The sequence below is a fragment of the Borostomias antarcticus genome (assembly GCF_949987555.1).
Source record: "Borostomias antarcticus genome assembly, chromosome: 17".
In the NCBI taxonomy this organism is placed as follows: domain Eukaryota; kingdom Metazoa; phylum Chordata; class Actinopteri; order Stomiiformes; family Stomiidae; genus Borostomias; species Borostomias antarcticus.
Window position 1 is genome coordinate 15,068,796 of NC_140250.1, and position 24,974 is coordinate 15,093,769.

The 24,974-nt window shown below is 45.0% G+C and overlaps 2 protein-coding genes across 5 annotated transcripts; one reads left to right on the top strand and one right to left on the bottom strand.

The window, feature by feature from the left end:
- Positions 1-1,696: 1,696 nt before the first annotated feature.
- ddx3xa (DEAD-box helicase 3 X-linked a) lies at positions 1,697-15,439 on the bottom strand. 4 transcript variants are annotated; one of them, XM_084451945.1, is made up of 20 exons: positions 15,154-15,439; positions 14,053-14,107; positions 13,671-13,718; positions 12,874-12,933; positions 10,741-10,851; positions 9,607-9,739; positions 9,347-9,454; positions 9,008-9,107; positions 7,873-8,008; positions 7,494-7,588; positions 7,296-7,394; positions 6,998-7,158; positions 6,709-6,853; positions 6,453-6,597; positions 5,982-6,032; positions 4,594-4,775; positions 4,393-4,510; positions 3,153-3,306; positions 2,607-2,728; positions 1,697-2,440 (listed from the first exon to the last, which is right to left on the bottom strand). In XM_084451945.1, exons 1-20 carry the CDS (start codon positions 15,196-15,198, stop codon positions 2,355-2,357), a joined length of 2,154 nt encoding a protein of 717 aa, XP_084308071.1. In that variant the 5' UTR covers positions 15,199-15,439; the 3' UTR covers positions 1,697-2,354. The 4 variants fall into 4 exon arrangements, with proteins under 4 accessions (XP_084308071.1, XP_084308073.1, XP_084308072.1 ...); XM_084451947.1 differs by lacking the exon at positions 12,874-12,933; XM_084451946.1 differs by lacking the exon at positions 5,982-6,032.
- A 6,965-nt stretch (positions 15,440-22,404) lies between these two features.
- Positions 22,405-24,956, top strand: rpl8 (ribosomal protein L8). The gene is made up of 6 exons (XM_084451703.1): positions 22,405-22,429; positions 22,951-23,094; positions 23,199-23,340; positions 23,844-24,062; positions 24,369-24,484; positions 24,762-24,956. Exons 2-6 carry the CDS (start codon positions 22,957-22,959, stop codon positions 24,918-24,920), a joined length of 774 nt encoding a protein of 257 aa, XP_084307829.1. The 5' UTR covers positions 22,405-22,429; positions 22,951-22,956; the 3' UTR covers positions 24,921-24,956.
- Positions 24,957-24,974: the final 18 nt, after the last annotated feature.

Genomic DNA, 24,974 nt, shown 5'->3' on the forward strand with positions numbered 1-24,974 from the left:
AAGTTTCTTGAAACTTTCAAAGAATCACTTTGAGGCTTACAAAAATAAATATTTCTCAAAAATGCTTAATAAATTACACAAAACTAGCAGCAAAAGTAGAATCTAGAAATCTGTGTGCAAATGGCTAAATTCCCCCACTGCTAAACCCCGTGGTCCCAGTTCTGTCCTGGTTTAACGTCAAGAACCCTTCCCCTTTGTAAACAAGCTGCGTTTTTCAACAATCTCCTTACACACAATATTTGGAAGCTTAAGGACATAAATCCAAGACATCTATATAAAATTCTAGATGTGCAATAAAATAACTTTTGTAAAACTCGATGGGCAAGACATACAAGGGCCTACACACCTAGCTCAAATAGCACCATTCAATAAGTTCTCAACACTGTCAGTGCATCTGCTTTTAAATTCATCAATTTCTTTAAAAAAGTTTTCAAGGCACAACACACTGAGAAGAGACACGGAGCACTTAGTTAAATACCCCATCTCTCCTCCTCTCGTTGGCTGTCCCTCTCAAGAGAAGCCTGGTCTGGCATTGCTGAGCCAGAGCTTCATGAAGGGCCCATATGGGTCCACAGTACTAATGTACCAGAAGGAAAGGGAGAAACCCCCCCCCCCCCCCCCCCCGTCTTTGACCGTCTCCACGGCTAGTGTATGGAGCCAATGGAAACAAAAGCCACTGCCTACTCTGGTGGTGCACTGAAAACTGCGCCCCATGCTTTAGTATCCTCTAACCCCCCTACCCCCAACCAGAAGCTAGAGTGCTACCCTAGCCCTATTCTGCCCTGTCCCTGCTGTGACGGGTAAACCTTAGTGACGGTAAACCTCAGTGATCGTTCTAAATCCTGTCTCTGAAAGATGAGCCATGCCTCCAACGCAGCTTGAAAAGAGAAAACGGTTGTAATTAAGTTAAGCCTGCGACTCTGTTCATATGTCCTCCCTCCTTGACCAAAAAACAAAACACTAGCATGCGTAAAATACCGGTTTGGCCTGGTGTTTAACGGTGGTTATGGTACACGCCAACGCCTGGCCGGGCTGTGCCCTCTTGGTGGTTACAGTACACGCCAACGCAGAGCCAGACTGCGCCTCGATGCTCTGGTCCTTATGCAGCCATTTGGAACTTCACTTACAAGATGGCAGGCATTTTTTGTTTTGATACATATTTGTAGAGAAACATTTCACTCAAATCAAAAAACGGAGTGTCAGTTTTTTCGATTACACACGCACTAAAATGTCTCAAGTAAAAATAAACAAACAAAAAACACTGCCCACTTTATGTAGCTAGCACTTGATAACATACTAGCTGCCGTAACACTGTCAAGTCGATTCAAATTTGCGGAGTAACAAATTCCAGCTTTAAGTGTTCTTGTTTCAACCCCAGTGTACGTTACACACACCGAGCTTAATGACTTTACGTGTTAAGATCACAACTGGAATGGCTTTTCTGAAGACTACCATATCCATAATAGGAGCCTATCCAGGATAGAGTGAGCGAAAAAGAAAAAAAGTTATCGAACTCTTCGTCCCTAAGGTTAGAATCCTATTAGCAAACCGGGGGAGTCCCCGATAGCGGACGCTAGTTACTGATGGCTCCGGTAGCTGTTAGACTCGGCCTCGTAGAAAAGGCTACATGATGTCCCTGCCACTAATTTTAAGTTCAAATGGAATCGTGTCTCGAGCGAGCCACAATGCCCCAGTGTTTGCCAAGGTTTGTACAAGCTTTTTTTTTTTTTTAACTCTGCTTTTCACCAAACAAAAACAAAATAACAGTAAGAACAATTTAGCGCTCTTGGCCAAGTTCGTTTGGTGAAATGACAACACATATTTCCTGCCTAAATTCAAAAGGCACAGTACATTAACATACAAATGATCCTCAAGATATTCATTAAAGTTTGTCTTGTGTTTCATTTTTACACACAAAAAAATATTTAAGTTTTTTTTTTTTTTATTTCTTAACTTGCCCGAAGTTGCTCTCGGACGATGCATCTATGCACACTCTTCATGTATGAGGTGCGACTCTCTGCCCTTTCTCAGGGGGTGGGTGGTGCTCTGCTGGCGGCCTCGTTGGCCCCTCGCTGCTCTTCAGAGTGAGCCACGCAAGCAGCAGAGAATCACAGCTGGCAATGTACTGTGTGCTAGTGAAGCTACACAGGACTGGGGGAGAGAGTGTGTGTGTGTGTGTGTGTGTGTGTGTGTGTGTGTGTGTGTGTGTGTGTGTGTGTGTGTGTGTGTGTATGTGTGTGTGGGGGGGGGGGGTATGGGAATAGGGGTGTGTTAAGGTCTGGCTTAAGTTTTTATAACATGTGGTTTTCTTTTCTGTGGGTTAGGGTTGGCATGGCAACCTGTTCCTATGGCCTCTAGTTGTTGCCCCACCAGTCCACGCTGCCGGAGCTGTAGTTGCCCCCGTAGCCGTCATTGCTGTAGAAGTTGCCGCCGAAGCCTCCTATAAGGACAGACACAAAGACCAGAGGTCACCCTTAGCAGCTTGGGTCAGAGTGGTCCTTTGAGAGGAGAATTCAGCCCGCAACAATGACTAGTACCATTCACAGCATTGGTTTCCTATATTGAGCCTGTGCTCATCATCAGATATGAGAATACACTAGTCTTACCTCCTCCAAAGCCTCGGTTGCCTCCATGGCCCCCGGTGCCCCTTCCACCTCGGCCTCCTCCAAAGGTGCTGGCTCCCCCGGGCGTCTGACGGTAGTCCCTAGCTCCGAAGCCACCAGAGAACCTGGACACACACACACCAAAGTAGATTTCATACAGCTGTCGCTTCTTTTTTCCACAGCCCTGGCCAGCAGGCAAGCAGTGGAATATAGCACGAAATTCAGGCCACTCATGGACATGAGGAAACACAACACGAACTGCAATGGCGCCTGCACAAATCTGCTTTGTTAGGCAGGCAGGCTAGCTATGAACAGAATGCTGCGAGCTAGTTAGCTAGCCACCCACCAAGTAAACTTGACTAACGTTAACTAGTGCTGCTTAGCATAGTCTAGCTAGCCAAGTTAGCCAACGACATGGGCTTGAACTGTGCTCATTAGCTTATGGAAAGCATATGTGGTTGTTCAGTTGTGCACATGCATGTGACTGTACCTGCAAATAGCATGCTAGAGAGGGAGTATGAGAGAGATAGAAAGAGAGGGAGTCCATACCTCTTGCCACGTCCGCGGGTGGTGCTCTTGTGCTGGTGTTCGTAGGCCAGGCTCTCTAGCCAGGAGGGAACTTCCTGCTTGGCTTCCACCAGGATGTCCAGCAGGTCTTTGGTTATGTTGCTGTTTTTGTCGTTAAAGAACGACGTGGCAAGACCTACACACACAATAACAAAGGAGGCTTTAGTGATACAGCAACAGCAGAAATTCAAAAAGCATCACAGAGGCTACAAAAAAATTACCTGTTGACTGAAAGGCTATATATTCCTTCAGCAGAACCTATATAATTGTTGCCTAGATACCATCACGGTAAATCCCCAGGTCCCATCAAATACCAGGTTACAGTAGGGATGTGCATACTCAATGGTCTCACGATTCGATTATGATTATCCTGTCAATAATTCGATTTGATATTGCAATGAGGATTGAGGATCCATTGCATCCTCAATTTTCTACATTACCATCAACGGCTCTCATGTGTCACTGGCTAGCTATGGATATGCAGTGTAACAAGAACCCTTCCAGGTCAAAAATAAATTTGTTTTAAAGCCCAAACTAGCTTAAGTTTTTAGCATAAATCAATGGGGTTTAGCATCGTGGCTATATTGGATCTGACCAAGTAAGAAATTATGAAATACAAAATATTTTCAGTTCATTATGTGGCGTAATAGGAAACGCCGTAGCTACATACGTACACTGTAACCAGTCTTCTATCGTAACTATTTAGCTAGCAACCCCTTTCTAGTTACCAGGAAGTTATTTTGAACTTTAGAACTTTGTCCTGGCATTGTGAGACCATCCGATCCGATGTTGCGAGCTCACGTTGCTACTCGCTAATCAGTCTGGATACTCTCAATAGAGAACATTTTGAGCCCGATCTGAAAATGATCTTGCCAATCAGTGTTGGTTCTGAGGAATTTGAAATACAAACAGCTACGCTGGGCAGGTTTATGGCGGTTTATGACAGCGAGGAGCGGCTGAAGTTGGCGTGTTATAGATCTTTTAAGATTCCAGATAGTTAAGAAAAACAAGCCATCTGGCGCATCTGGTTATCATTGTCCAGCCGTGGCCAGAAAACGAGGAACATTAGTAGGCCATAATAGATTATGGACTGTCACTGCAGAATTTTCCAAGTCTGCATTGCGATGCATCTTAAACGATTCATTTCAACACTCCTAGGTTAGACACAACCTGAAGTCTACAGGTTACAGATTCTTCCAGATAGAGGAACTCCAGGTCTTACCCAGGTTGCCCACACGCCCAGTACGGCCGATACGGTGAACATACTCCTCGATGTCACTGGGCAGGTCAAAGTTGATGACGTGTTTTACGTTAGAGATATCCAGACCTCTGGCTGCCACCTGGAGGAGCACAGACAACAGTCACTCAAATGTTGGGAGAGTGTGTGTGCGGGTGTGTGTGAGTGTGTGGGTGTGTTCCATACCGCTGTGGCGACCAGGATAGGGCAGCGGCCAGATCGGAACTGGTGCAGCGCCTCTTCTCTGTCTCTCTGGGAACGGTCGCCGTGGATACTGGTGCAGGCGTAGCCTTCACGGTACAGGAAGTCCTCTAGAGCATCTGCCCCCTTCTTGGTTTCCACAAACACCAGCGTCAGAGATTCCTTACCTGGCGGAGGGGAGGGAGAAACACATTAACAACTGGGCTCACAGTCTTCAAGAGTGGATCAAGATGTGACAGAGGAGAGATGGGAGCAGGAACTGAAAGATTGGGTGCAGCCAGACCCTGTAGCCATGAGCAAATAAAACAAAATGGCAACTGAAAATGGAGACCAGGCTTGCATAAGTAGCTTTGCTGACAACCATTAATTTTTGGTTTGTGAAAGCTTTGTTTGTCTAGTTTCCAAATAGCCTAGTTTCAAAATTATCTGTAACCTAAAATGACAAATTAACATTGATTCTTGACATGGTTAATAACAGATATCACTGTGAGGTCTCAATATATGACCACTTAGGATTAATGGCCATCAGTACAGCAGCTGGAGAGAGGATGGGAGGGGGGTGGGGGGAGGCAAAGAGAAGGCCATTGTAGTTCTACAATCGGTGACCTCATTCATTCATGGATAACTCTACATCTCCATGTTCTCTCAGCCAGTGCCAGGATGATGTGAGGACCTGGGGATATCTGGAGGGGTTGCATAGGGAACAGCAAAATGGTGGTTAACTCAACCAGTCCATGTCTATATTCTTGTCTAAGTGGAGATGGGTAAGGTCGGCGTGGCAACAGAACAAAGAAGACGATACCGTCCCCAGGTCTCCTGGTTACTATGGTGACTACTTGCCCTTGCTAGACTGTCTGTGGCATCTTTTTGTTAACTTCAAACACTGTCCGTTTCACTAGTATCTATGGAAACAGCACACTAGGGTCATCTTAATTAGCCTGGAGCCTACTGCAGGAGTGACAATACATACACAGTTGATTCAGGTGTTCAGTTTTTTATGGACTAGGTCCATGGCTCAAGTCTTTCTGACAGCTGACTCACTGAAACTGGGGCTCAGTTCCCAAGAAACTAACCCATACGCCCAGACTCAATCACTAAGCAGGCAGATGGGTGCACGCTAGAGAAAATGCATCAGGACAATCAACCCCCCAAAAACCTTTCCCCCTCTCTAAAAGCAGAGGAAGGGAGAACGCTTGTAACGGAACTCAGTCTCAGACCACCTTCTTGGAGGAGCAGCAGCAGTCACTGCTGGTCCTCAAGATGCGCTCCTACCAGGAATGAAAGGAGCGAGGGAGGAAGGGAGGTGGGGAGAACGGAAGGGATGAGGGGTGGGATGTGATGTATCTGGCTGAAGGTGTATTACTCATACTCACCGGGTTTCTCTGGTGTCTCCGCCACATTTTCCTGAACCTCACTGGGAATGACTAAGATAAGATAGAACCAAACCCACACGGCCAGTAAACGCAAGGCTGTTGGGAGCACAACTCAACAGCTGTAGTAAGTGAACAGGGTGCTACACATGGGTTTTGGAGGTGGTGAGCAGCACCCCCCTATTTACAATGCACAGCGCTCTGAGCTCTACAGAGACCGGTATCCTCTGTTAGCCATCTCTCCCAACTACACAAGTGTTGGGCACGGGTTTATAGATAGCTCTAGAGGACACAGCTGGGTCTAACTTTAGCACTGTCTGGCTAGCTGGATAGGACAGGCAAACACAGGATGGGGAGAGGGGGGGGCCGAGGGAAAAGGCTACTATTTAAACTGTGTCCTCAACGACAGAAACCCATTCTGTTTACCCTCACTTTCCGAATTCTAGCATGATAAGACAAGCATGCGCGTCTTACCCGTGGCATTGAGCAAGTCGAGGAGGAAGGATCTCTTGTCACCATCCTCCACCCAGACCACCTTCTGGGTGATGTTCTCTGAGGTGGAGCCCACGCGGCCGACAGCCAGGAAGATGTAGTCCTCCAGGAAATCACGAGCCAGGATCTGAAACAGATAAACACACGCTTGTGTTTAAAGTTCTCCAGCTCTCTCCGGTGACCTTTTACCTTTTAGATTGGAAGATGGGAGCTTGGTCTGACTATTGTATCTATATACCTGGATCTCCTTTGGGAAGGTGGCACTGAACATCATGGTCTGGCGCATGCCCTTAGGAGGCATGGTGTCCTGCTCCACAATGCGTCTGATCTGGGGCTCGAAGCCCATGTCCAGCATGCGGTCAGCCTCATCCAGGATCAGGTAGCTACGAGACAAGCAGACAGGCAACACAATGAGCACTCAAAAACCACCACAGTACAGTAGTCAGGTCCCTAACCTACTGATCCGCAGACCAGTCCCCAGGCCTACATGACTAGCCATTGTGCTAGGTTAATGCTCCCCTCCTTACTTGCAGTAGTCCAGGCCAATCTTGCCCCTCTCCATCATGTCCACCAGACGTCCAGGCGTGGCCACCAGCAGGTGGCAGCCTCTCTCCAGCTCTCTGATCTGCTGGCCGATGTCCGCCCCTCCGTACACCACACATGGACGCACGCGCGAGCGGTACGCAAACTGCAGGACAGGAGGCAAAGCAAACTTGAGAACAGTGCTTAGAACATAAAGGACAACAACAAGAAAACATTGAGTTGGGTTTTGTTTCTCTGTGTATCAGGTTTCTATGAGGTCTTTTTCTGAGTCTTGAGTGGTACCTTGCGGGCTTCGTCGTAGATCTGCAGGGCTAATTCTCTGGTGGGAGCCAGCACCAGGGACAGGGGGTACTGCTTACGGCGGCCGTACTTGCCATTATCCTGCAGATGCAATCACAAGAGGACAACACTTACAACTGGCCCAGATACAGTGGGCAGCAGGAGTGTGTATAAATGGCAGAGAGAGGGTGTGCGTCATACCTGTCCTCCCTTGGAAGCCTGGAGGGCTTCTCCAGGACCATCAACGTAGATCTGACTGAGCACAGGCAGCAGGAAGGCAGCAGTCTTACCAGAGCCTAGAGGACAGGAACTTAACTTAGTGAGACGGACATGGTTATCAAGTACTGATTGGAACCTGAATAAGGTCGTCATACCATTGTGCAAATCGGTTGGCCTACTGCAAGAGCTCTAAGGTAAAACTACTTATGCCGCTGTCAGGCCAACGTTGCATGTTACACACATAGCCAAAATTGTTTTACATTCAGGCTATCCCCAATGCGGATAATTAAATCGTGAATTGTCATAATTTTACAGGCAGTAAAAAGGTATTAAGATTCAGTGGTGCCATTGAAATCCTTACCGGTCTGAGCGCAAGCCATTAAGTCTCTCTTGGTCTTGATGATGGGGATGGCATACTTCTGCACTGGGGTGGGTCGCGTGTAGCGGGTCAGGGCAATGTTGCCCATGACAATCTCCCCCATATCCACATCATGGAACTAAAATGCCCACAAACACAGATGTCAATGTCATTTATCCAACTGCATTTCTGTACGGTTATATAGCATCAGGACAGTGACCTCTGTACTCTAAATAATACAATGACAGTTTAAATTCAGTCAGCTGAAATTGAGGACATTTTTTATCCATATCCGGTGAACCGGTTTAAAATTACAGTTCTTTTCTCACGTTGTCTCGATTCAAGAGAGCACAATAAAGTAGTCATGTTTAGCACTTGGACGCTGAACCCTTGAGTACAATGACTGCCAGAGAGCTGTTATCCATAGAAATCACCAGATGCTGTGTGCCTTCTCTCTGAGGCTCTGCCAGGCCTGGACTGCAGCCATTGACATGCTGCATTACAAAGTGCCGACCAATGAGTTTGGAGGCATTTGAGACTTCAGAATTCATTCCGTCACTGCAGTCATCGGTACATCATCCAGTTCTGCACCATTTTATCCCCATATTAAATTGTAATTTAAGTCCAAGGTGGGGGAGTACATGGTGAAAATAAACAGTGCATCACTGCCCTAATACTTTTGGAGTCTACTGTATACTGAATGCACCCATCAAGTTCTTTTCAGATGTCCTGTTGATGCCGAGGGCTAGAGTCAACAGGGATGCACAACCCTACCCTCCGTGGCAGAACTGTCCTCTGGGTTCTCGCTCCAACTCAAACCTGGAATACTCATGATTGTAGCTGCTAGCAGCTCACCACGAGCAGCTGCACCAGTGGTGCTAGATTTGGACTGGAATGAAACCCTCCAGGAGAGTAGCGCTGTCTCGAATACCATTTTACAGGCTTCCAATACTCTGATATGATGATGACGCCAGTATTGGTTTGGAGTATTGGGACAAAAATTTAAAACGCTGAACACTGAACTGAGCTCCTAATAACAACTTACCAAACGAATAGTGGAATACTTCAATTACTCGGGCCAGCCCTACGGGACAGTAGCAGATCTAGTGTTTATATATCATCTGACAAGCTGACTTACACTATCGATGTGTGGAGGGCAGTTGGCTCCAGTAGCCTCCACAGGAATGTCGTCGTACTTCTCAAAGTTGATTCCAGTGTTGCCACCAGCGAACAGCTCACTGTAGGACAGGCAAAGTTGAATGAAAGCAAAATGAGCAATTTCTATTGCAGAATGGGCTAATACAGGTAATGCATGGTCTAATAATCAGATAAACTTTGATGCAAGGCTCAGAATTAAAATCAGTAAAATTGAGAAAAAAAACACAAATGTGACATTGACTTCTACATAGACCTATAATGTTCTATTCCATCTCCATGCTTCAACACTATTGTTCTCAGATGTGCCAGGGAGACTCACTTTTCTAGGCGCTCATTGGCAGCCATGGGTTTGGACCAGTCCTCCTCGTCTCTTGAGTCCTCCTGCCAGCGGCTGTTCCCCCCCCCACCGAAACCTCCACGCTCATACCTTCAAACAAACAACGGGTTACACACAAGCAGACTACACATTGCTACACCATACTGCACATCAACAATCGGAAGCAACATAGATCACACACAATTTTTCAAAAACACAGTTCCATAACAGATCACCATTCCCCTCACACACACAATACTGACCGTCCTCTGTTGCTTGCTCCACGGTCGGTGAAGGTAGACTTGCCCCTGTCAGTGCGTCCTCCAAAGCTGTTGTAGGCTGCATCCCTGGGAGCCCCTCCCCAACCACCTTCTTTGTTGTCGTAACCTCCAAACGCTGTAAAGGAACAGTGAAGGTTAGTAAACATCACTAATATACCGCATCCCCCCAACATTTGATTCAATCAAGTATCCCATCTAGTATTGATGATGGGGAGTGTCATTTGAAGATCAGACACCATGACAGAATGCAAATGAGGAATATTATTGACAATGAGGGATTTCTTTGTTTTGATTGAGCATTTAGAAGCATACTGCGTATCATCAGTGAAAATAAATGCATGAGCATCACCTTTTTGTAATATTGATTTATTTTAGGGATGCACCGATATGAAAATTTTGGCCAATAACGATAACAGATATTAACATTGCCGTCATGGCCGATAACCGATATTTTCCGATGTCAATCAATGTCGATGTCGTTCTGTATAAAAACAAGTTTCTATGATAATCAAATGTTATACATACTGAAAAACACATGGAAATACTGTCGCTATTTCCAAAACATTCGGAAAAGCCGTTAAATCATAGATTTACATCATTATTTCCCCTCAGAAACACAACAGCAGCTAAACAGAAATAATTATCTGCTGTTCACATCGGCCCTGTTTTGGACATCGGATCGATACAGATATTAAAAAATGACTCACATCGGCCGATACCGATAAGATTGCCGATGTACCGTGCATCCCTAATTGATTTTTCTACTTTATTAAAGCCACTACTACATAGTAATGCCAATATTACCTACTAACATTTACTACCATTACCTAACAATAATACCATTAGCATTATTACCTACTAATAAAACTATCATTACCTACTAAATTAGCTTTGAACAGCATCAGTAACTCAAAACCACTACTTTTAGCAACTACTAGCATTACTGAGAGCCATGTATATGGAATATAAACGCCCACTGGCCTATACGCACATTCCCTATACATAGCTCTGGTATTACAGTAGTCTATAGCACAGGAGGTTTCCCCCCACCTGCATTTTGCATTGGCTGAATAAATGAGCCTCCGCCCCCGTTACCACGGTAGCCACCACGCCCACCTCTATCAGTGCGAGGGGGTCCACCACGCCCTCCGAAGCTCCCGTTCAAGCGGTTGTCATGGTAACCATTCACGAAGCCGTTGCTGCGTCCGCCGTCCCATCCAGGAGAGTCTTCGTGGAGGCGATGAGGAGGAAAGAACAGAGGAGGAGGGATGAGAAGGATGTATATAGCAAACATCAATGTGTTGCCCTTGTGAGTGAATAGGGGGTATTCTGTGGGGTCTCTCTGCCTAACTCAGGGGAAGAGGGGGAGACCCATCCCATCCTCCACACACACCTTCGCTGTAATGGCATAGTCTTTGTCTGTCCCAGTCTAGGGGAGACATTTACCAGAGCGATCTGTCCAGCTCCGCACAATGGCCATGTCATCGATCCCATCCATGTCCCCACTACTATCAGTGCGGGCAGAGGAGGAGGCTGAGGGGGACAAAGTTAACACCACCGTGGTGAGACTGGGACCACTTGTACTTCATTCTGTGAATAGACACACACGCCCGCGCACACACACGGCCCAATAACTCCATGTTCAAACTCACACACCGGCTCTCTGGCCTCTCAAACGGGCCTTGTGCTGTGGACCACCGCACACCCACTGCTCACATCCCTGTGTGCTGTGCAAACAGAGCTAGCTGGCCACATCATGCAGACTCAAAGACTGCTATTCAGAGACCGCACTCCGGGGACCTGGCCTTGGACGACTATGCATCCGACATCCCCCCCCCCCCCTATCAGGAGGATCCAGTGGTACAAACCATCCGGGACGAGGGGCTGAAATTCTTGGCTTGTCCAGCAGTCTACTAATGCAAACTAGGCATCAGTAGTTGTTTACTACTCAAATTGAGGCCAGACACCCAACGGGGAAGATGAAAACACAAGCGGTGATGTTGCAATGATTTGTTGCGAAATTCAGTAGTTTATGAGAGAGAGAAAAACAAAAACGGCTCGTCAATTGAGCATTATAATTTCACAAGTGTTCTTCAATCCAAACTGTGATAAAACGCATACAATCACATTACTGTGGCCGACTTAGCTAATGTGAGCAGGTACAGACTTGGCAGGAATATTCTAGTTCATACTGCTTTTTGTTAGGCAGCCTCTGCCATTAGCGAGACATACAAGTGATGCAGAACAGAATGTCCATAAAATCAAATGCCTCCTACAAAAACCATGCATCACAAGCAAGCAACTACAATGCAAGCTTTGACACATGGCTGCCATTAGATCTCATTCACATCGTTGTTCTCACTAAGAGTGCCCATCACAATGCACATGTTTAAATGCAGTGTCCGTGGCCAGGCCATTTGAGCTGTGGAACCCCTGAGCAGCCATCTAACAAGGTTAACTCAGCCAGGGCGGGGCCTAGATGGCATTGCATGCAGGTAGGTCCGAGTGTACCACATCTGTCTGGCCAGCCTCCATTGCAGGCAGGGTAGAAGGCCAGCTCCTGGGAGCCCAGTCTTGGGTAACCTGAGCAGAGGTAGAGGGGAAGGGGCCTATAACACCCGGGGACTCCAAGGCTACGGTTGTAGGTTGACTTGGCAAAATAGTTACCAGTCCTAATGTCCTCCCACCCAGGAGCATACAAGCTATTTCTGTGTCCCTGGTGGTGCTCTGGTTGCCATGTCTGAGGGTACTGCTTAGGAGGAACTTCAGGGACATTACATAAATGTACAGAAACGAGAGCTTGAATGTACAGGATTATACGCTTCGGCCGGAACAAGAGTAAAAAGATAGATTGTATTGTGCCCCAAAACACACACTCAAATCCATGATTACAATGCAAGGATCCATAATTGCTGGCTCGTCGTTGAAAGCTGAATTGGTAAGATGTTAAAATTAGATTCACTGCAAGGTCAGCATAAAAGGGATGAGAAAGAAAAACAAGCTACATGGCCGACATTGATATCAAATCGCCCGTTCTCTTTTCTACATCATAATAACTGTCTTTGAACAAGCGTCTTAGAAAACCGCCAGAGGGGTACATCAATTAAGAATCTATCATTACTCATGTGTGAAGTGGATATTGAATTAACTTGTGCCCCCTTCACATAAGCTTTGCTGGTGTGTAAATGGCTATTTCATGCATCTGGGAATGCAGGTTGCCCTCAGCAGAAGCAGACAGAAGGGACTTACAGAGGTTTACTGGTGCCACTGAATAACCGCACTGTCTACCAGCAGAAAAAGCATTTCCTGCTGTGGAATAAGAAAACAACAAAGAAAAAGTCAAGTGTGAAAGGAAACTCACCAAGACATAAAAAATGTGCAGTGATTAATCAAAACACATTGAATGGATGGCTCCTCTGACAGTTAACATGTCATGTCTCTGGATAAGAGATTAGCCTTTAGGAGTCCTAGTAGCAGCAGTCACATCCTACTAGATCACAGTCTCTAAAGCATTGAAACAGAGTTGGAGGTAGGTCAAATTCAGGTGCCTGATTAACTGATCTAATATGAACCCTCCATAAGATGGCAGCCAGTGCTTCTCTCCCCCACACAGGCCCGCCACACTCTCCAGTCTCTTTCAGACTGTGCAGACATCTGAAACAGACTGCCATTAACACTAGAGCCGTTTACAGTGTTGGCAAATCTCAACTGAGATCCTTTTGGCAACGGAAAACTCAAAATACTGCTTATGCCATGCTCCAGCTTTTCCTGGAGTTAACGTCAGCATCGGGTTTTGCCTGACGTGCCCTAGTTTAGCTGTACAAATGTAAGCCACAGAGGAGATCCATTTCTGGTTTCCTTTCTCCAAAGTCCATGCTATGGGAAAATTAGATTACTTCTCAGAGGTTTCTGGTCTGAAGAGGAGTAGAAAAGCTTTAGAGCCAAGTTCTGATACATGGGTTTTTAGTTGACATGATGAGAACATGGCCCGGGACTTGCAGGAAACCGGTTGACTTGAATCACCATGTGTCTGGGTGGCTACTCACCATTTTTTGAAGCTTCTTTGTTCCTCAAGTGAGGTGGAATGTAACGCCCTGGGGAGAAAAGCATACTGTTAAAGGTATCAGTCTACATACACCAAGTAACAGATACAGGGATAGACCAAGTCACTCACCATTTAAGCTATCAATACAAGATAAGGACAAACTGTCAACACTAACAGAAACAGAACACCAACTAGATACCTTTTGGGGATTAAGGGTATGTTTAAATTCCTTTTCCATGTGCAACAATGGTCAAATGTCCTGATAGAGGTGTAGGCCTATGTAAATCAAACTTAATCAAGAGAAGGCCCTGTGCATTGCATTTTAACTTCTACACCTTTCTGGAGAAAGATCAGTGTAAGATGCAAAGACACTCAATACTTACTACCAGTTCCTCCACCCCCCTGTCCGTCAACAGAGTTCAAGTCTAGGGCAGCAAGCTGAAAAACAAATAGTATTATTTAGCAAATAATTAGAAACGAATTGGTATGGTTATTACACTGGTTAAGAAAACACAGGAAAATAACTGGATATTAACTGGACAAGTCCAGATTGTTCGATACCTAAACTACCAGTGCATCCCACATTTTACCATGAGCTCGGACGGGCGTATTTGAAACTTTGGATTCTGCCAAGTCTTTGGCACAAGTCTCGTTAAATCATCACGTGCCATTTAGCTAGCTAGCTGGTTCCCCATGATATGACAGGTTAATAAATATACTGCTGGCCTTTGCTTAAAAAAGGGCACGCATGTATGATCGATGATAAACAAACAAGAATGATATAAAAAACACAATTACAAAGTTAATAACCAGCTTACCACGTCGTGAAAACCATAAACCAGAATGTTAACTTGGCAACCTACGGATTTCGACAATATATTGATTTGGCTAACGTTAGCTAGCTAGCTAACAATTTCCTGCGCCACGTTTCAAGGGACTCTGGCGCTAGCTAGCTAGCTAACGTTAACCGGCCACCTAGCCGGCCGGTGAATTTCAAGTAGCCTATTATGTCTTCGTCAAGTTGTTACTCAACTACCAAATTAAACAAAATAAACTAACCTAACCACTTTTAGACATGGTATCGCTGTATGGGATACATACTCGTTTTTATAATTTGCGAAAATATACCAAGTAAAATTTCAAGTGCTTAATATTCACAATAGGTGAATTCGTTTTGTGAACAGTAGGGGCAAAGCCCGTCACGTTACCAGGCCATTGCCCTTATGGAGAAAAACGAAACTGGGGCGACCTGGTACACCGTGGGGTGGTGATGGTATACGAAACGAGTGGGCTAACTTATTATCAACGGCGACACAGCCACCATTTTACCAGCACGCAGTCGGCAAGTGGCTAGCAAGCTAACACACGAACAAGCTAGCAAGTCTCACACGAAGTAGCTAGCTGGAAACTCTATACAAATGCCACGAATTTACAATTTAACAGTGATTGTTTTAAATTAATTAAATAAAGATGCAGACACTTACCTGCTGATCTAGACCGTGTGGATTATCGACGACCACATGACTCATAACTAAAGAGAATAAGTGAGGATTATTTCTCAAGAGAAAGGATTTTCTTTGTTAGCACGGCTAGCTAGCGGAACACTGGATTTGACCGTATTTCAGCCCGTAGATATGTTGCAACGTTCACTTCCTGTTGGCAAATTAAATAAACTTTAGAACTGTACGAATATCTTGATTTCCGCCTCGATTATTTTAGGTTTTCCGAATGAAATGATCGAGCTTTGACTGAAACCTCCCTCTTGTCGGCTTGTCCGTGGTGGAATGGAACTGGTGTATAGAGTACCGAGCTGGGTACGTCAGAGCCCCGCCCCGTTGGTGTAGGAAGTCTGATTACCCTATTACCGTATATTCTACCCTGCTTCAATTCTGTTCAATTTAAAAGGTAAATTAGCTCCAAACATAATAATTTAGTTGAATGGGTATGAACTATTCATCCAAAACCAAAAATAAAATCTAAATTTAAAAATGTAAATAAGACTGTGTCCCTTATTTTGGAACCTGGCTAAAGAACTACATATTCCATAGAGCAACGTCTTTCGCACAGACCTGCCTCTTCCCAAGAACGACTATAATCACCAGCCTCCAAAGTAAAACTTTTTCCATCCAAGCAGGGAGAGGGTGGTGGCGTCATTCAATAAAGCTGAATGTGCTACTGCGTCACCAGGCGGAAGCTCGAGGGCTGTCTGGCTTCAAGTACTACCTGGGCGACCTGCCCTTCACTGTCAGGACTGACCACTCTGCTCTCCAGTGGCTCATGTCTTTCATGGAACCAGAGGGGCAGGTTGCACGTTGGATGGAGGAGCTCCAGACATACAACTTTGTAGGTGTGCATATCGGGGTGCGTCACAGGAGGAGTAGCCTAACTAACCTAACCCTAACTCACGGCAATGCAGACGCCCTCTCCTGCCGCCCCTGTAGTGCTGAAGGGTGCTGCTAATGGAAATGGAGAGAAACCCACGAGAGGGATCCCTATGTGTGCACATAAAGAGGGCTGTGCCACAGTGTGCAAGGCCTGCATGCTGCAGGTCATCAACACAGCAGAGTGGAGATGACTGCAGTACATGGACTTTCAGCCTGTGCTGCAGTAGCTGGAGACACAGCAGAGGCCACCATGGGAGGTGGTAGCGATGCTCTCTCCCCTGTCTAAAGGGCTGTGAGCTAATTTTAGGCTCTATGTCTGAGTGATGGCGTGCTGCAGCAGGTGTGAAAGGAGCCAGCCACGGGTGAGTTGAAGTGGCAATTTGAGGGGGTGCTCCAGGCTGTTCATAGGCTTCTGGAACTGGGTTACAAAAACCCTCTGTCGCCTTAGCCAGGGCTTCTACTGGACTCAACTCAAGGGAGATGTGCTGTGTCCAGTTTGATCCCAGTCCAGGTACGGCTGGTTTTCAGGACCCCATTCAAGCTGGGGCTTCCTTAATCATTTACCCTTTCCCCTCCTTAACAATGCCCCGGGGCCCTAAGACAACTCTCTTACACCATTTCCCCTTCCTCACCACATGCCTCCCCACAGTGATTGTTCCCCCAGAGTTCCCCTCATCTCACCCTGGACCTCTCCCTTGTCCCATAGGCCCCTCAGCCCCTTCAGCCCACTGCCCCAGTAACCTGTTTGTTATCCAAGGTCCTGCAAACAGAGGAGGCTCCAAAGTCACTTTGTGCGTTCCCCCAGGGAACTTTGATGGGGGGAGGTAGTGTAGTGATCCACCTACAGACAGTGCTGTGAGTTATGTTGAGCCATAGATGAGACATGTAACTACAGTATAATGCCAATGAATCGTTGGTGAACACTATTTACATAGTTGGGACCTTTTATGTTGTATTTCAATAGCAAGATTGCTACAATGTTCCCAATATTCCATACAAAAAACTGCCATATTCAGTGCTCTATATAAATTACTACTTATACATGTTATGAAAATGGAAATTCCCCAAATTTATAGAATAAATCTGTGTTTTTACACACACGCACACACACACACACGCGCACACACACACACACACACACACACACACAGGTTAACCTGCCTGTTCCCCACCATCTGGATATTGGGACCCAGGATATAGGACTCCATACCAATGACATAGAGGCCGCTTCCTACAAGTGTTTGCTTTAGAGTTCGAGGTTTGGCTCTAGGTTTGCCCCAGGGGCAGCCATCTGTTGTGGCATCTGCAGAGCAAATGTTCCCAAGATGCCCCCCATTGTCTGTTCTGCCTCTTTCCCCGTCACCATGCCAGACCAGTATAAGTCTATGGTTAATAGCTGATGTGTACATTGACCTTTTACATGTTCTGTACTGATGTAGTTAGTTAGTTAGTTAGTTAGTTAGTTAGAAACCTTGAAAGCTCCTTGATACAACTAACCTCCACTGCCCTCCATTCATGAAGAAAGTTGTGTGGCCTACGTGTATCAGTCAGTAATCCAGCCAGTAGCAGAGGAAGGATCCTGGAGAGCAGCGAGCATGTTTTGTCGATCTGGTGAATCAGAGATAATTGGCTGTGTGCGCCCTACTATTATTTAGTTATTTAAATCTTGTGATCCTAGTGCATATTTCTACTTATCTATACAAGGTTACACAATGTGTTTATTTTGTTCATGTTATACTGATGCCTGGCAACATGAGAACTTTTACAACTAAGAGGCTGAGTCCCTGTGCTCAGAAATGCAGTTTGACTGGTTGACAGAAGTCTGACACACTGAAAACGTGAATCTGAGTGAGTCACTCATATGAAATAATTTGTGTCCGTCTCCACTAGTGCAAAGTGCCTGTTGTGGGTTGAGCCTAGCTACTGTCATAGAAATTGTAGTTTCAAACTACCTCCATCAACCTTTCACATGCAAAACCCCTAGCTGTGCTAACCTCATTTATAACGATGACATCTCCAGGAGGTCGACACCCCAGACTTTCAGTCTGGCCTACAGTAACCTTTCTTTGTTTTCATTGTCCCTGAAACCTTTTCAAGATTTACCTCCCTTTCTAATATCACGTGTCTCAACTCTTGACCATTGTTGATCATGTCTGCCATTTATGATTTGTATGACATGTATGCCATTTATTTATTTTGACGTGTACAGATGGGTTAGCCAATCACATCCCTGGAAGCGTCATACCTGTGTATTGCTTGAATATAAGACCCCGCAACACCTTTCGGCTTCACTTCTATTGGATGGACCACTGATCCTGAAGTCCTTGCACTCGTATGTTTTCTTAATAAATCAGACTTAACCTCTTTGAGCGAACCTTGGCAAATCCTTTACTTTTGATCAGATTTATTTCCACTACACTACATTTTGCAAATAAATTAGCCTAGGCTCTGAAATCTGAACAGTTCATACTAGCCAGCTTAACATCAAGATACTAGATTTAAGATGTTTGCCTGTTCAAAATGCATTTGCCATAGTTGATAACATGCCGGTTGTGGACAGTAGGTTGGTCCGTCCGTCATATATCAGTGATTAAATCTGTGACCCATACAGCAAACAGTACAGCACTCTGTGGGGCTGCACATGTAGGCTATAGAAAGCATCACTCACAACACCAGGGCAGATAAATCAACTTTTTCTTTCATGCCAGAAACCAAAATGAATGCACCCAAAACTGAAGAAACACAACTCACTTTCAACAGTTGAACAACCAACAATTGATCTGACTGTAGATATGATTTAGCTTCATGATTTATGCCCGTTCAAAGTGCACCTGCCACGTCCCCCCTTCCATTGTGTCCCCCCCATAACCCAAGATATGGGTATGAAAACGGTCGCCATAGAGAAGTAATGGGGACATGTATTGTACCAACTCAATGGCGGTCAATGGGCGGTTATTTTCTATGCTATAGGCGGTTATTCTCTGTGCTCATAACGACACTAATCGACTCCAAACTGCTCAAAAGCAGACATCTAGATTCTGTAGGCTGAGAGGAATCCAATGATGCCCACCTCTTGACATTTGGTTGATTTTACTGACTGATAGATCGACCGGAATACATCCCATTTCATGCAGCAGCTACTGTAAGCCTACATTAGGGTGATTTTCAGAACCCAAAACCGGGACCCTTAAGTGTACTTCATTCATCACAGCACCTACTGACGGCACATTTAGCATAGTGTAGTGACTGCACCTTTCATTTAGCATAGTGACTGCACTTTAGCAAATGAAAAATTATGTTTTTGTCTTCGGAAATACACCAAAACATTGAAAATTGTAGCCTATAACATTAGTAAACACCCCCGTGTTGCTACCTTGTCGTGGTGGGAAGGCATGTGTGCCTCAGTGACCTTGAAGGCCATACCGGCGGGGGTCACTCCCCCCCACCCCCCCCCCCAGCAGGTTCAACCAACCCGGGCAGGTTTCAGGGTAGAGGCCAGATGAAAAGCAACACCCGGCCCTCCAGGTTGGGGCCAACAACTCCACCCCGAAAAATGATTACCTGAAACCTGTTACAGAAACTACGACAAATGCTACAATCGCCATGGGCCCTGTAGGAGCAAAATCTTTGGCCATATGACCACTCCTAGTGAAAGCCCTCAACGGGAAGCTAGTAGTGCGACAGAGAGCCTACTTGGGCCCAAAACAAAGGTCCACCTAGGAAGATGGAACGTACGCACCATGTTTGAGACGTCCAAAGTAACCCAGGTCACCAGTGACATGAAAAGGCTGGATACAGGCTGGATATTTTGGGAATAAATGAATGTCAATGGACTGGTTCTGGACACCAAACAACCAGTGAAGGAGCGGTTGTCCTCTACTCATGAAAACAAGCACATACATGGTGTGGCTCTCATAGTCTCCAAAGAAAAGGCAAAAACCTTGGTAGAATGGGAACCTGTGAGTGACAGAATGATCAGGGCTTGCTGCAAACTGACCATCATACAATGTTATTCACCAGCAAATAAGCTGAGAAAGAGGGCAAGGATGACAACGAACCGTCTCCAAGGTCCCTCAACATGATATGTTACTGAAAATGGGTGACCTGAACACCAAGGTTGGAGTCGATAATGACAGCTGCGACAGAGCTATAATGAGACAACAGTGAGCTCCTTGCTGACCTCTCCCTCGAAAACAACTGCGTAGTTGGTGGTACCATCTTCGCACATAAGACCATACACAAACTCACTTGGGGGTCACCTGATGGACTTACAACTAATCAGATTTATCACATCCTAATCAATGGGAAGTGGCGCAGGTCCCTCCAAGATGTTAGAGTTTGCCGTGGTGCGGATGCCAACAGCGACCACTACCTGGTGACAGCTAGCATGAAGCTAAAATTCAGAAAAGTTACAAAATGGTGATGGATGACATATCATCTTTATGTATTTGTGGGCAATACATGGGATGACAGGACACATATCCTGCTGGTGATTCCGAATGCTTTATTGAAATAAAGTTGAGAGTTGAACTAAAAACAACAGACAGTATGTGTATAATTTTGTTAACATTGTGGAACATTTGTGGAAGCTCACTCAACTGAATGTACCATAACTATAGAGTCATGCAACATGGCATATACTAACATGTAGGTTAAATACAGACAAAAAACAACAACAGATAAACCACCTATGTGTTTGTACTACAAGTACTATATTTTTACACAAAATCAGTTGTACAGGGCTAGGTCTCAGATCAGTTATACAGTTTTAGACATGTTTGCTACAGTGGATAGGTTGATACTGTATGTATGATAAAATAACATCACAGACACAGTCCAACAGCTTGTAAGTAACATGATAATCTACGATAGGACCAAGATTGTGTAAAGCACTTGAGTGGGGAGCAAGATCTGTACATAATAATAATAATAATAATAATAATAATAATAATAAATCGATTTTATTGAGCGCAATTCTCAATAAAAATATAATAAAATACAAAATAAATATCTGTGAAAAAGGTGTGTTTTGAGGAGAGCTTTAAAGGTCTTGAGAGTCTCTGCCTCTCTACATGGATTCCCAACAGGTAAACCTACTGTATGTAAATGTTAGCCAGTCATAGGGGGAGAGTGTGATTTCAGTATCACCCCTACACAGGACAATGAAGCACTGGTTTCTGCCATGCCTATGACAAGATATACAAGTATGTGTGTGTGTGTGTGTGTGTGTGTGTGTGTGTGTGTGTGTGTTACGACTGAAAATGGATAAGATCATTCTGCTCAGTGTACAGGTCACTCCAAAACATTATTTACATGTTATAAAAATGTTTCTAAATTGTTTTTCTTCATTCAAAGGATGATAGCCTATGCACAATTAAAACCGGTGTGTTGCCCTGTCTCCCAACTGTTCATCAAGCTAGCACTATCCAGCTGGCTGATAAAACTGTCAATTAATATAATAATGCGAAATAATACGCTAATAGCCTTGTCATCAGGTAAATACACTATGTTTTAACTAGCAATTGGTCATGCATAGCAAGTGGGTATGACAGTAATTCATGAACATATCTATCTAGTGCTCATTGCTGCCTAGTGGCATAAATAAATGTAAACGCTAACAATAATAAGCCACGTGATCGCGTGGCGGCGAGATCAAAGTGTGTCGCAACTCTATATGACGCTGGTCTGTATGCTTGCTTTTATAACTGGATCTTCTGCCATCTGATGGTCAAAGTAAATAGGTTACAAGGAAAACGTGAGACTTCTCTTATTTACTGGTAGAGACTTTTGTTTTACTTCATATACATATTATTTGGTTTGGTAAACCATACAACTATTTATTCCGGGCCCGTTCATTTATCTGCTGTAGCCTACTTTTATTTTGCGGTCAGCTCTCAAGTGTGCCATTTGTCCTAGTAGTGAATAGATAAAACACATATTGACAGGAAATACATACTCTAGATTTGATTAATATGCGCTTTGATTTGATACGACATATACTATAGATCGCACACAGATATTTTGATTTATTGAGTCAGCCAAAATAGAAAAAACGCACTTTAATAGGCTCTGTGCACCAGCTTCACTACTTCCTGAAAGTCACTTGGCACCTTTATTTCCTGTTCTATATGATTGGATTAAGTGATCAATCAGGTGTGAGGCAGACCCAGCGCACACCTGATTAATCACTTGATCCAATCATATAGGACAGGAAATAAAGATGCCAGTGACTTTCAGGAAGTAGTGGAGCTGGTGCACAGAGCCTATTAGCAAAAAGAGGGCTTGCCTACTGTTCCCATCAACCCCTGCAGTATATTTCCCCGGAAGAAAAAGCGCGTTCCGTCCTTCCACTTCCTCTTTCCGTAACGGAGTTTAGGTAGGAGAATGTTCATTTTATTCTCTTCACACAATCTGATCAAAATCGTGTTCTAAATAACCTCATCGGCTCAAATACGTTGTTAGAATTTGTAAAATATGTACCTAAGACTGTGACAATTTAACGATTGAATCAACGAGCTGGTGTTTTGGTTGAGAAAATCGTAGTTTTGTGTGATGTGTATACGTATAGAACCGTGGTGACATGGCCTTTCACGTCATTACTGGTATTCTAACCAACAGCTAACGTTATTGGCTATAGTCTAGCTAAATTGTGAGTAGTATTGGGTGTTTTGCCGTTAAATAGCTGAAAATCATTCAAGACCTATGTGCAGTGAATCTAATGTGTAGTTGAACATCAGGCATATCTAACGTTAGCAGCTAGTGTGCTATCGTTACCTAGCCGGCTAGCTAACGTAATGAGCGTATCTGGCTTGTCAAATAGCTAAGGCTAGGTAGCCTAGCATACCCGGTCGTGAATTATTTCTAGTTAAGAAATAACGATATATTTAATCCTTCCAGGCCACAATGGGACGCGTGATCAGGGGACAGCGAAAAGGTGCGGGCTCCGTGTTCAAAGCCCATGTGAAGCACAGAAAAGGTGCTGCTAAACTCCGCCACATTGACTTCGCCGAACGTCATGGCTACATCAAGGGGATTGTGAAGGTACCTTGCGTTATAGTACGCTGTTATACCAGTCTATTAGTGAATGCTCAGGTTGTATAACTACCCTATCCTTGAAGTAACTTTAATGCATTTTTCCCAATCAGGATATCATCCATGACCCTGGCCGTGGAGCTCCCCTGGCAAAGGTGGCTTTTCGTGACCCTTACCGTTTCAAGAAGAGGACGGAGCTCTTCATCGCTGCTGAGGGCATCCATACTGGACAGTTCATCTACTGCGGCAAGAAGGGTAAGGGTCTATGCTGGATATATTATGCTTAGTTGCAGGGACATAAAATAAAATAATGGACATGGCAATTAGACGTTTGCTAAGACCTTAGGCCCTTGACATACCAGAAAGACAGCAACCGTGTTGACTGTCGGCCTGCCCCCTTTGTCTAAAACGTATCACCAACGTGAAGACTGAGTTAACACATCAGTTACCCTGACTTGTAATTTGCTCAATTTGTCCTGAGCCTATGTGGCAAATGCAGCCTGATAAGTTAGCATAGCTTCTCTAGAAGAACAAGGGACGAGGCAGGACTGTAGTTAGAAAGTGGTCCTTCAGACCTATAATGTTGTCGAATGTTTACAAGATTTTCCAAGACCCAAATCAACGGTTATGTAGATTCAGCCATTTCAATTTAATCCAGTTGTGTGTTGGTCCACATTCGGGGCAGCTGTGTAGAGATGAAGGATTCCAGAATATGAACACCCTGTTTTGACATAAACCTCCTCTCCTTTACCTCACAGCTCAGCTGAACATTGGCAACGTTCTGCCCGTTGGCACCATGCCTGAGGGAACGATCATCTGCTGCCTGGAGGAGAAGCCTGGCGACAGAGGCAAGCTGGCACGTGCTTCTGGAAACTACGCCACGGTCATCTCCCACAACCCCGAGACCAAGAAGTCCAGAGTCAAGCTGCCTTCTGGGTCCAAGAAGGTCATCGCCTCGGCCAACAGAGCCGTCGTTGGTAAGGATATTAATAAGCTCTGTTGTGTCGTTGTTGGTGAATTCATTTTTGAGATTTTGGTTCGAGAAAAATTGGTTTTGATCAATTATAGAAGCTGTCGGCTCTGTATGGACGTATTTTGAAAACTTTAAACTTTCAACATGCCTCGTCTCCCTCAAATAACAAAATATACCTCGGTGAAGCAACATCTTTCAGCTATTATGTTTACAAATTGCCACAAGAAAAAGAGCAGAAGTTGAGCAAAATAATTTGTGTGCATTAGTTTGTCCTATTCTGTTGCATTACTGTCCTACCCTGTGTATCCAGGTGTGGTTGCCGGAGGTGGCCGTATTGACAAGCCCATCCTGAAGGCTGGCCGTGCCTACCACAAGTACAAGGCCAAGAGGAACTGCTGGCCACGTGTCCGTGGTGTGGCCATGAACGTAAGTGGACCTATCCTTCTGATACTAAACACCGCAAAGCACACACAAGGTGCCAGTGCCCAGCACACATCACACACTTGGGGTATGTGATGTCAAAGTAAATTCGTCTTCCCCCAATAGAATTTGCATTGAAATTGAGCTTCCTCACACTGCACCTTGTTTCCATTTAGTGTGCAAATTTGAAGTTGGTGTAATATCTTTATAAACGGGCGCTGAACCACTTTAAAAGTCTTCTCATGAGGGAGAAACTGACCCCTTTCCCTCCCTCTCTCTCCAGCCGGTTGAGCATCCCTTCGGAGGTGGTAACCATCAGCACATTGGCAAGCCCTCCACCATCAGGAGGGACGCACCTGCTGGTCGCAAGGTCGGTCTCATCGCTGCCCGTCGTACAGGCAGACTGCGTGGAACAAAGACTGTCCAGGAGAAGGAAAACTAATGCTGTGTGTCTTCTAATAAAATATTCCAAAATGAACCGGACTCGTGTTGGCTC

Coding starts and splice junctions, on each gene's coding strand:
- ddx3xa (XM_084451945.1), bottom strand. CDS start 15,198: ATGAGTCATGTGGTCGTCGATAATCCACACGGTCTAGATCAGCAG. Junction 14,108..15,153: donor CACACGGTCTAGATCAGCAG/GTAAGTGTCTGC, acceptor TTTGTTTTTCAG/CTTGCTGCCCTAGACTTGAA. Junction 2,441..2,606: donor CAACCGAGGCTTTGGAGGAG/GTAAGACTAGTG, acceptor CTGTCCTTATAG/GAGGCTTCGGCGGCAACTTC.
- rpl8 (XM_084451703.1), top strand. CDS start 22,957: ATGGGACGCGTGATCAGGGGACAGCGAAAAGGTGCGGGCTCCGTGTTC. Junction 23,341..23,843: donor CATCTACTGCGGCAAGAAGG/GTAAGGGTCTAT, acceptor TTTACCTCACAG/CTCAGCTGAACATTGGCAAC. Junction 24,063..24,368: donor GGCCAACAGAGCCGTCGTTG/GTAAGGATATTA, acceptor CTGTGTATCCAG/GTGTGGTTGCCGGAGGTGGC.